This window comes from Scyliorhinus canicula, chromosome 21, assembly GCF_902713615.1.
Source record: "Scyliorhinus canicula chromosome 21, sScyCan1.1, whole genome shotgun sequence".
Classification (NCBI taxonomy): Eukaryota; Metazoa; Chordata; class Chondrichthyes; order Carcharhiniformes; family Scyliorhinidae; genus Scyliorhinus; species Scyliorhinus canicula.
In genome coordinates, this window is record NC_052166.1 from 16010455 (window position 1) to 16023016 (window position 12562).

The following is a 12562-nucleotide window of genomic DNA, read 5'->3' on the forward strand; positions in this document are numbered from 1 at the left end:
TGTACTTCTGAGGCTTTATAAAGCACTAGTTAGGCCCCATTTAGAATACTGTGAGCAATTTTGGGCCCCACACCTCAGGAAGGACATACTGGCACTGGAGCGGGTCCAGCGGAGATTCACACGGATTATCCCAGGAATGGTAGGCCTAACATACAATGAACGTCTGAGGATCGTGGGATTATATTCATTGGAGTTTAGGAGGTTGAGGGGCGATCTAATAGAAACTTACAAGATAATGAATGGCTTGGATAGGATGGACGTAGGGAAGTTGTTTCCATTAGCAGGGGAGACTAGGACGCGGGGGGCACAGCCTTAGAATAAAAGGGAATCACTTTAGAACAGAGATGAGGAGAAATTTCTTCAGCCAGAGAGTGGTAGGTCTGTGGAATTCATTGCCACAGAGGGCGGTGGAGGCCGGGACGTTGAGTGTCTTTAAGACAGAAATTGATAAATTCTTGATTTCTCGAGGAATTAAGGGCTATGGGGAAAGAGCGGGTAAATGGAGTTGAAATCAACCATGATTGAATGGTGGAGTGGACTCGATGGGCCGAATGGCCTGACTTCCGCTCCTATGTCTTATGGTCTTATGCTTATCCAATAAACTTTTAAATGCCCTCAATATTGGCGAGTTCACTACTGTTGCAGGTAGGGCATTCCACGGCCTCACCACTCTTTGCGTAAAAAACCTACCTCTGACGTCTGTCCTATATCTATTACCCCTCAATTTAAGGCTATGTCCCCTCGTGCTAGCCACCTCCATCCGTGGGAGAAGGCTCTCACTGTCCACCCTATCTAACCCTCTGATCATTTTGTATGCCTCTATTAAGCCACCTCTTAACCTTCTTCTCTCTAACGAAAACAACCTCAAGTCCATCAGCCTTTCCTCATAAGATTTTCCCTTCATACCAGGCAACATCCTGGTAAATCTCCTCTGCACCCGTTCCAAAGCTTCCACGTCCTTCCTATAATGAGGCGACCAGAACTGTACGCAATACTCCAAATGCGGCCATACCAGAGTTTTGTACAGCTGCAACATGACATCATGGCTCCGGAACTCAATCCCTCTACCAATAAAGGCCAACACACCATAGGCCTTCTTCACAACCCTATCAACCTGGGTGGCAACTTTCAGGGATCTATGTACATGGACACCGAGATCCCTCTGCTCATCCACACTGCTAAGAATTTTACCATCAGCCAAATATTCCGCATTCCTGTTATTCTTTCCAAAGTGAATCACCTCACACTTCTCCACATTAAACTCCATTTGCCACCTCTCAGCCCAGCTCTGCAGCTTATCTATGTCCCTCTGTAACCTGCAACATCCTTCCACACTGTCTACAACTCCACCGACTTTAGTGCCGTCTGCAAATTTACTCACCCAACCTTCTGTGCCCTCCTCTAGGTCATTTATAAAAATGACAAACAGCAACGGCCCCAGAACAGATCCTTGTGGTACGCCACTCGTAACTGAACTCCATTCTGAACATTTCCCATTAACCACCACCCTCTGTCTTCTTTCAACTAGCCAATTTCTGATCCACATCTCGAAATCACCCTCAATCCCCAGCCTCCGTATTTTCTGCAATAGACGACCGTGGGGAACCTTATCAAACGCTTTATTGAAATCCATATACACCACATCAACTGCTCTACCCTCGTCTACCTGTTCAGTCACCTTCTCAAAGAACTCGATAAGGTTTGTGAGGCATGACCTACCCTTCACAAAACCATGCTGACTATCCCTAATCATATTATTCCTATCTAGATGATTATAAATCGTATCTCTTATAATCCTCTCCAAGACTTTACCCACAACAGACGTGAGGCTCACCGGCCTATAGTTACCGGGGTTATCTCTACTCCCCTTCTTGAACAAAGGGACCACATTTGCTATCCTCCAGTCCTCTGGCACTATTCCTGTAGCCAATGATGACCTAAAAATCAAAGCCAAAGGCTCAGCAATCTCTTCCCTGGCTTCCCAGAGAATCCTAGGATAAATCCCATCAGGCCCCGGGGACTTATCTATTTTCACCTTGTCCAGAATTGCCAACACTTCTTCCCTATGCACCTCAATGCCATCTATTCTAATAGCCTGGGTCTCAGCATTCTCCTCCACAACATTATCTTTTTCCTGAGTGAATACTGACGGAAAGTATTCATTTAGTATCTTGCTTATCTCCTCAGCCTCCACACACAACTTCCCACCACTGTCCTTGACTGGCCCTACTCTTACCCTAGTCATTCTTTTATTCCTGACATACCTATAGAAAGCTTTTGGGTTTTCCTTGATCCTACCTGCCAAAGACTTCTCATGTCCCCTCCTTGCTCGTCTTAGCTCTCTCTTTAGATCCTTCCTCGCTTCCTTGTAACTATCAAGCGCCCCAACTGAAACTTCACGCCTCATCTTCACATAGGCCTCCTTCTTCCTCTTAACAAGAGATTCCACTTCTTTGGTAAACCACGGTTCCCTCGCTCGACCCCTTCCTCCCTGCCTGACTGGTACGTACTTATCAAGAACATGCAATAGCTGTTCCTTGAACAAGCTCCACATATCCAGTGTGCCCAACCCTTGCAGCCTACTTCTCCAACCTACACATCCTAAGTCATGTCTAATGGCATCATAATTGCCCTTCCCCCAGCTATAACTCTTGCCCTGCGGGGTATACTTATCCCTTTCCATCACTAACGTAAAGGTCACCGAATTGTGGTCACTGTTTCCAAAGTGCTCACCAACCTCCAGATCTAACACCTGGCCTGGTTCATTACCCAAAACCAAATCCAATGTGGCCTCGCCTCTTGTTGGCCTGTCAACATATTGTGTCAGGAAACCCTCCTGCACACATTGTACAAAGAATGACCCATCTAATGTACTCGAACTATATCTTTTCCAGTCAATATTTGGAAAGTTAAAGTCTCCCATAACAACTACCCTGTTACTTTCGCTCTTTTCCAGAATCATCTTCGCCATCCTTTCCTCTACATCCCTAGAACTATTAGGTGGCCTATAGAAAACTCCCAACAGGGTGACCTCTCCTTTCCTGTTTCTAACCTCAGCCCATACGACCTTGGAAGAAGAGTCCCCATCTAGCATCCTTTCCGCCACCGTAATACTGTCCTTGACTAGCAGCGCCACACCTCCCCCTCTTTTGCCCCCTTCTCTGACTTTACTAAAGCACCTAAACCCCGGAACCTGCAACAACCATTCCTGTCCCTGCTCTATCCATGTCTCTGAAATGGCCACAACATCGAAGTCCCATTTACCAATCCATGCTGCCAGTTCCCCTACCTTATTTCGTATACTCCTGGCATTGAAGTAGACACACTTCAAACCACCTACCTGATGGTAGGTAACCACCACCTATAGAGGGATACGGATCAAGGAACTGGTGAGAAGTTTGGCAAAGATTGGTAAATACAAACCTGCTCTGTTCCCATTGGCTAAAACTACTCCCTCACTTGTTCCCATTGGTTTGCCCCCCCCCCAAAGCCTGTACTGGGCATGATACCGACCTTTGCCAAACCTCTCACCAGTTCCTTGATCCGTATCCCTCTATACCCATCCTATCCATGTATTTGTTGGGATGCCTTTTGAACACCGTTAATGTATCTGCTTCCACAACCTCGCCTGGCAGAACGTTCCAGGCTCTGCATAAAAAACCTGTCTTGGACATCGCCTCTAAACTTTGCCCCATGCACCTTAAACCTATGCCCCCTGGTGACTGACCCCTCCACTCTGGGAAAGAGTGCCTGCCCATCCACTCTGTCTATGCTCCTCATAATCTTGTAGACCTCTATCAGGTCACCCCTCAACCTCCGTCTTTCTAATGAAAACAGTCCCGAGTCTATTCAGCCTCTCCACATAGCTAACACCCTCCAGACCAGGCAACATCCTGGTAAACCTCCTCTGCACCCTCTCCAAAGCCTCCACATCCTCTGGTAGTGTGGTGACCAGCATTGTGCACAATATTCCAAGTGAAGTAAACAACTGGCCCAGGGTTCGAAGGCTGCCGCTGCAGCCAGGAGCTGCTTCCACATCAGGATCTGAACAAATCAAATAAAAACTGATCATCATTGTTTCCCGCAGCTATAGAGGCCACAGGAAGGCTGGTGTGAGAACGTATCTCGATATCCTGGGCCTGTCTGTTGAGGTAGTCGGAGTTGATGATAGGCTTTCAGGGAAGTTGTATGAGGAACAGATGAGGTGCAGCTGGTGAACCTCATGAGCCCCGGCCTGTGGGCTGAGCCAGTCTTACCCCAAATTCAAGCTGAGAAGGTGGGCGGGGCTGTTTTAAATCCTGCAGTTGGTCTAATCCTCCATGAGCCCCCCCCCCCCCCTCTATTTCTCTTGCACAATACACCCTTTGATATCTCTGCTTTCCTCTAAATCTGGCTTCTTGAGCACCTCTAATTTTTCTTGTTCCACCATTGACATCCAAGACTAAGGTCTAGAATTCCCTCCCTAAATCTCTCTGCCTCTCTACCTCCCACTTACCTCCTTTCAGATGTTCCTCAGCACAAGCCTCTGATTACCTGTCCGAATGACACCTTGTGTGACTCGGTGCTATATAAATGCAGATGGTTGTTGGGGAGAAACGTTTGCATGCTTGATGGAAGAGGTCTTGATCTTGAAACAGGGAGGATGAGGAAATTAGGAAAGGTGGGTTCGAAGGAACCAGAGATGAAGGTTCAGCATAGGACAAATTGGCATTGCTCCCAGAATGGGGAATTAATGAAAGCAGTGTTTGGAGACTCGGTCACTATTACTGAAATGCTTGTGTGTTCCTGCAGGTTCCCGGATACAGAGGAGCCACCTGCAGTGTGTGAGATCTCTCCACTCGTCTCTTCTGAAGGAGAGGTAGGTGGCCAGGTAGTTGACTCTGAATCTATCAACATGCTGGGGTTTACCATGGACCAGAAACTGACTGGACCAGCCATATCAATACTGTGGCTGCAAGAGCAGATCAGAGGGTAGGAATCCTGTGGTGAATAACTCACCTCCTGACTCCCCAAAGCCTGTCCATCATTGACCAGGCACAAGTCAGGAGTGTAGTTAAATATTCTCCACTTGCCTAGATGAATGCGGCTCCAACAACACCCCAAACTCAACACCGTCCAGGACAAATAGTGCATTTGATCAGCTTCCACCCACCACCGTCAAAATTCACTCCCTCCACCACCGATGCACAGTATCAGCCGTGTGTACCATTTACAAGATACACTGCAGGAACTCACCAAGGCTCCTTAGACAGCACCTTCCTAACCCATGACCGCTGCCACCTAGAAAGACGAGGGCAGCGGGTACCAGCTGGAGCTTCCACCCAAATGTCACTCACCACCCTGACTTGGAAATATATCGGCCGTTCCTTCACTGTTGCTGGAGCAAAATCCTGGAACTCCCTCCCTAACAGCACAGTGGGTGTACCTACACCTCTGGGACCACAGTGGTTCAAGAAGGTAGTTCACCACCACCTTCTCGAGGGTAATTAGGGATATGGAATAAATGCTGCGCTAGCCAACAACGCCCACACCCTGAGAATGAATCAGTGATACCTGGAGGATCTGTGCAGATGTGTTAAGCAGAGTAAACCCAATCCTCCCGGGTCTCAGGGCTCTCCCCAATGAGAGATTTACACCTTGTGCTCACTTGAACTGCCCGAGTCCCAGCAGGATCACTGTTCTTTCTGATATATCTTAATAACCTTGATATGAGTTTACAGGACAGAATTTGAAAGTTTGCAGATGACACAACATTCAGAAATGTGGTAAACAGTGAAAAGGATGAGAATCAAGCTCAGGAAAATGTAGACACTTGGGCATGTGGCATCTAACGTGAGAAGTGATTCCTTTGGAAGGAAGAATGAGGAGAGGCGATATAAACTAAATGGTGCCGTTTTAAAGATGGACTGTATGTGCACAAATCTGAGAAGCTGCTCAAAAAGCTCAAAGGCTGCTTGACTTTATCAATAGAAACTGAGTACAAAGCAAGAAGCTTATACTAAACCTTTAAAACACACCTTGTACAGGCCCCAGCTGGAGTACCAAGTCTAAATCCGGGCACCACATTCAGCAAAGATGTCCAGTGGGTGCAGATGGGATTTTCTGGAATGGTGCTGAGACTTCAATGTAGGAGAGAGAAGTTTGCAGACAACACAATCGGCCAGAGGGTAGATAGCGAGGGGGACTGCTGGGTCCAGCAGGAGGCTATCAGTGCACTGGTCAGGTGGGCAGAAAGGTCCCAAATGGAATTCAACCCAGAGAAGTGTGAGGTGATGTATTTGAGGAGGGCAGAAGAGGCAAATGGTTAGGCAATAAATGGGAGGATACCGAGAGCTGTAGAGGAAGTGAGGGATCTTGGAGTGATGGTGCACAGATCCCTGAAGGTGGCAGGGCAGGTGGCTAAGGTGGAAAATAGAATAATTTCCTTTATTAGCCGAGGCAGAGAATATAAGAGCAGGGGGCTGAGTTCTATGTGCAGTTTGGTCACCTCATTGCAGAAAGGATGTTGTTACATTGGAGAGGATATAGAGGAGATTACAAAGAAGTATCAGGATTGTAAAATTGCAGCAATGGGGCTGGTTTAGCTCACTGGGCTAAATCGCTGGCTTTTAAAGCAGGCCAGCAGCATGGTTCAATTCCCGTAACAGCCTCCCCGGACAGGCGCCGGAATGTGGCGACTAGGGGCTTTTCACAGTAACTTCATTGAAGCCTACTCGTGACAATAAGCGATTTTCATTTCATTTTCATTCATGAGGAAAGATTGGATCGGCTGGGATTGTGCTCCTGGGAACAGAGGAGGCTGAGGGGGGATTTGATTGAGATGTACAACATTGTGAGGGGCCTGGATAGAGTGGATGGGAAGGGGTCTATTTACCTTAGCAGGCAGGGCAGTGACTAGGGGATTATAGATTTAAATTGATTGGTAGAAAGATTAGAGGGAGATGAGGAAAAATGTTTTCACCCAGAGGTGTCTGGGACTCACTGTCTGAAACAGTGAGAGAGGTAGAAACCCGCAGCTCATTGAAAAGGTATCTGGATTTGCACCTCCAGTGACGGTTAGGCTGGGTGGGTCGTCTTTCAGACATGATGGGCAGAATGGCCTTCTGTGCTGTATTATTTAATAATTCCACGATACTGGCAGGTACAGTTCTGTGTGGCCCGTGTTCTGCACCCATTCTGTGACTGATGTAAGGTGGGTTCTCTGATGCTGCCAGGGGTGGTTCAGGTTGAGTGTAGACAAGGCGATAGGGTTTGATCACCGAGTGGGCATGCTGAATGATCTGATCTGATGTCGGTTTTCCTTTGCAGGGTTTGGAGAAATACCTGAAGGATCGAGAGTTCCGTTCTCCACTGCTACTCACTGAGCAGGCCGTGGCTGCACTGGCACAGGGCCAGTGATGGCTCAGTGCCACGGAAACAGCCTCATTTGCCAATGAAGGGATTTTATACGTAGAACTGGATCAAGTGCCTTTATTTTGATGATACTGATTTATAAAAAGGATGGTTGATTTTTGCTCTGACTTCGAATGTGCAGCTCTGGCTTTATCCATGACCTGAGGCTGTGTCTTCCCTGGACCAGGACTGGTACTGAACAGGACCAGCCCCGCTCAGCCACTCACTCGCTGAGAATTCACCCAATATTTGCACTCCGATCATGACTAGTCCAGGGGGCTAATCACCATGGTAATCCCAACCAGAGGGCAATGGGGAGTCACTGTTCATCCCCCCCCCCCCCCCAAACATAATTAGTAGTAACAGGAGTTGACCATATGCTCCTACAAGCCTTGTTTCAACATTCAGTATGATTGTGGCTGATATTTCACTCAAATACTTCCCCTTCGAGTTGCCATCTCCTTCAATTCCCCTCGAGCCCAAAAATGTATCCATCTCAACCTGCAGCAACTTCATGTCTGAACCTCCTGGGGTGGTGAAGGCCAAAGATTCACAACCCTCGCAGTCAAGAAATTCTTGCTCATCGCAGTCTCCCTGACACTATCTCCCTACTTCCAGACTCTCCAGCCAGGATCACCCTGTCAAGCCCCCTCACACTGTTTCAATAAAATCACCTCTCACTGTCCAAAGACCATAAGACATAGGAGCAGAATTAGGCCATTCGGCCCATCAAGTCTGCTCCGCCGTTCAATCATGGCTATTATTTTTCTCATCCCCATTCTCCTGCTTTTTGCCCATAACCCCTGATCCCCTTATTAATCAAGAACCTATCGATCTCTGTCTTAAAGACACTCAGTGATTTGGCCTCCACAGCCTTCTGGGGCAAAGAGTTCCACAGATTCACCACCCTCTGGCTAAAGAAATTCCTCATCTCTGTTTTAAAGGATCGTCTCTCTAGTCTGAGATGGTGCCCTCGGGTTCTAGTTTTTCCTAATAGTGGAAACATCCTCTCCATGTCCACTATATCCAGGCCTCGCAGTATCCTGTAAGATTCAGTAAAATCCCCCTCATCCCACATAAACTTCATTCCAGGCATCATTCTTGTGAACCTCCTCTGGACCCTTTCCAAGGCCAGCACATCTTTCCTTAGATACGGATCACAAAACTGCTCACAATACTCCAAATGGGGTCTGAACAAAGCTTTATACAGCCTCAGAAGTACATCCCTGCTCTTGTATTCTAGCCTTCTCGACATGAATGCTAACACTGCATTCGCCTTCCTAACTGCCGACTGAACCTGCTCCCCAGGGCAGCCCCCCACACTGGGTAAAGAGGGTCACTGTCCCATGCTCCCCGGTCAACAAAGTTCCATTGCTGTAAAGTTCAGTTTTTTTTGCAGAGTTAAGTAGTGAGTGGTCATCTGAGATCCCACAATTAACCATGGACAATATCCCATCTCTGAGATCCTGTGTGTGTATTTTGGATACAACCTGTTTTCAAATGTTATTTAAAATTTCAGACCAGGTGCCTCCGTCCTACTTCAGTCATTCACGAATCAGAATAATCTGTGATTTCTGGTGATCTGTATTTGTGCCTAATCCTATTATGTACTTTTATCAAGCAGGTAACCTCAATTATTAAATAAAAGTGCCTTGAGGCCCTGCCAATGATCTCCGACCTGATATTCTCGCAGTGCTCATTCAGGGACAAACACTTCTTCCGTCTTTGCCTCTGACCCCCTTTCTTTATCCTCAAGAATCTTCTAGTGTCAGTATGGGGGGAGCAGAAACAATACAATACAGCGTCAGTATGGAGGGGGGGGGGGGAGAGAGAGAGCGCTGGGGGTGAGGGGATGGGGGGAGCCTGTGAGGCCGAAGAGGGGAGGGGGGAGCCTGCCTTGGATGCAGAGGGGAGGAGGGGAGGGGGGAACCTGCTGGGATGAAAGGTGGTGAGCTGGGGCCGTGCCGAGGGGTGTGGGGGAGCAAAGGGTGCGGGGGGGCGGGCAGGTTTAAGGGGACCGAGAGTGGGAGGGCAGTAGGGATGTGGGCGGAAGGAAGCTAGCATACTTCCTGCCATTTTTTAATGTTTTTTACACTCAACTGTGCACCCTTATGTATCCTCATCATCTGTAAGGACCCTGCATTGAGGATCCCCTGGAATTTCTCTGTCACCTCCATGGATCGCAGTTTATGAACCACTGATAAACTGTCCTGGGAATGTTTGAATGGGACAGTGTAGAGGGAGCTTTACTCTGTATCTAACCCCGTGCTGTACCTGTCCTGGGAGTGTTTGATGGGGACAGTGTAGAGGGAGCCTTACTCTGTATCTAACCCCGTGCTGAACCTGTCCTGGGAGTGTTTGATGGGACAGTGTAGAGGGAGCTTTACTCTGTATCTAACCCCGTGCTGTACCTGTCCTGAGAGTGTTTGTTTTGGACAGGGTAGAGGGAGCTTTACTCTGTATCTAACTCCGTGCTGTAACTGTCCTGGGAGTATTTGATGAGGGCAGTAGAGAGGGAGCTTTACTCTGTATCTAACCGTTTCACCATCCTTTAAGAAATGCACACAGTAAATATACTTTTTTGTTAAAAAAAAACTCGCAAACTGGTATAATAATATAGTCCATTTTGTTTTCCTTCTTCCTCCAACTGAAATCCTTCTCGATTGTAAGTTTCTTTGGACAAGAAGGTCTCTGCACGATCCATCTATTTCTCTACGCCTCAGCAGGGGGCCTCACGGTAGCATGGTGGTTAGCATCAATGCTTCACAGCTCCAGTGGTCCCAGGTTCGATTCCCGGCTGGGTCACTGTCTGTGTGGAGTCTGCACGTCCTCCCCGTGTGTGCGTGGGTTTCCTCCGGGTGCTCCGGTTTCCTCCCACAGTCCAAAGATGTGCGGGTTAGGTGGATTGGCCATGCTAAATTGCCCGTAGTGTAAGGTTAATGGGGGGATTGTTGGGTTACGGGTATACGGGTTACGTGGGTTTAAGTAGGGTGATCATTGTTCGGCACAACATCGAGGGCCGAAGGGCCTGTTCTGTGCTGTACTGTTCTATGTTCTACTGTTCTATGTTCTATTTCTCTTTAAAGTCAGATAATTTAGTTCAATCTGATCACAGAGTCCCTTGCAATTCTCTAACACATGAGCATTGGTTATCACAGCATTCAGGCAGTCAAATGCCTGTTGAAACTCCGCTTTCCATTGAAACTTTCGACGTTTCTTCAGGAAGTCCATCAGTGGAGCAATCACGCCACAAAGCTTTTGCACAAATGTTCAATCAAATCCATTCATGCCAAGAAATCGCATTATTTCCCTTTGTCTTGAGGGTATCAGAAACTCCTCAACAACTTGATTTCACATCCTGTGTGACCATTTGACCCTGTTGGATTGTTTGTCCAAGGAAAGTGACTTGGGCTTTTCCAAATTCACCTTTGGCTAGGTTTATCACCAAACCCGCCGCCTGAAGTCGATCGAATAACTCCATCAGATGTTTTAAATGTTCTTTCCATGTCTGACTGAAAATTACCAGATCATAAGAACTAGGAGCAGGAGTAGGCCATCTGGCCCCTCGAGCCTGCTCCACCATTCAATGAGATCATGGCTGATCTTTTGTGGACTCGGTTCCATTTTCCGGCCCGAACACCATAACCCTTAATCCCTTTATTCTTCAAAAAACTATCTCTCTTTACCTTAAAAACATTTAATGAAGGAGCCTCAACTGCTTCACTGGGCAAGGAATTCCATAGATTCACAACCCTTTGGGTGAAGAAGTTCCTCCTAAACTCAGTCGTAAATCCTAGACAGGTATATGAACGGGTGGGAAGAGAGGGAAGTAGACCTTGGAAAATAGGAGACAGGTTTAGATAAAGGATCTGGATCGGCGCAGGCTGGGCGGGCCGAAGGGCCTGTTCCTATGCTGTAATTTTCTTTGTTGTTTGTTCTTTGTAAATCTACTTCCGCTTATTTTGAGGCTATGCCACCTAGTTCTGCTTTCACCTAAGGGCGGTACATTGTGGATAGCACAATCGCTTCACAGCTCCAGGGTCCCAGGTTCGATTCTGGCTTGGGTCACTGTCTGTGCGGAGTCTGCATATCCTCCCCGTGTGTGAGTGGGTTTCTTCCGGGTGCTCCGGTTTCCTCCCACAGTCCAAAGATGTGCAGGTTAGGTGGATTGGCCATGATAAATTGCCCTTAGTGTCCAAAATTGCCCTTAGCGTTGGGTGGGGTTACTGGGTTATGAGGATAGGGTGGTGGTGTTAACCTTGGGTAGGGTGCTCTTTCCAGGAGCCAGTGCAGACTCGATGGGCCGAATGGCCTTCTGCACTGTAAATTCTATGATTCACCTGCCAGTGGAAACAACCTGCCTGCATCTATCCTATCTATTCCCTTCATAATTTTATATGTTTCTATAAGATCCCCCTCATTCTTCTAAATTCCAAAGAGTACAGTCCCAGTCTACTCAACCTCCTCGTAATCGAACCCCTTCAGCTCTGGGATTAACCTAGTGAATCTCCTCTGCACACCTTCCAGTGCCAGTACGTCCTTTCTCAGGTAAGGAGACCAAAATTGAACACAATACTCCAGGTGTGGCCTCACTAACACCTTATACAATTGCAGCATAACCTCCCTAGTCTTAAACTCCATCCCTCTAGCAATGAAGGACAAAATTCCATTTGCCTTCTTAATCACCTGTTGCACCTGTAAACCAACTTTCTGTGACTCATGCACGAGCACACCCAGGTCTCTGCACAGCAGCATGCTTTAATATTTTATCATTTAAATAATAATCCCGTTTGCTGTTATTCCTACCAAAATGGATAACCTCACATTTGTCAACATTGTATTGCATCTGCCTGACCCTAGCCCATTCACCTAACCTATCCAAATTCCTCTGCAGACTTCCAGTATCTCTGCACTTTTCGCTTTACCACTCATCTTAGTGTCATCTGCAAACTTGGACACATTGCCCTTGGTCCCCAACTCCAAATCATCTATGTAAATTGTGGGCCCAACACAGATCCCTGAGGGACACCATTAGCTACTGATTGCCAACCAGAGAAACACCTATTAATCCCCACTCTTTGCTTTCTATTAATTAGCCAATCCTCTAGCCATGCTACTACTTTACCCTTAATGCCATGCATCTTTATCTTGTGCAGCAACCTTTTGTGTG

The 12562-nt window shown here is 47.3% G+C and overlaps 1 protein-coding gene across 1 annotated transcript in view; it reads left to right on the top strand.

Annotated features, from left to right (window-relative positions):
• The window catches only part of LOC119955501 (UDP-N-acetylhexosamine pyrophosphorylase-like protein 1), a 32457-nt gene extending 24289 nt beyond the window's left edge, over positions 1 to 8168 (top strand). The window contains exons 8-9 of the mRNA XM_038781749.1: positions 4792 to 4858; positions 7309 to 8168. Of these exons, the coding sequence (XP_038637677.1) occupies positions 4792 to 4858; positions 7309 to 7398 (157 nt within the window). The 3' untranslated portion in view covers positions 7399 to 8168. The remainder of the gene's footprint in view (positions 1 to 4791; positions 4859 to 7308) is intronic.
• Positions 8169 to 12562: the final 4394 nt, after the last annotated feature.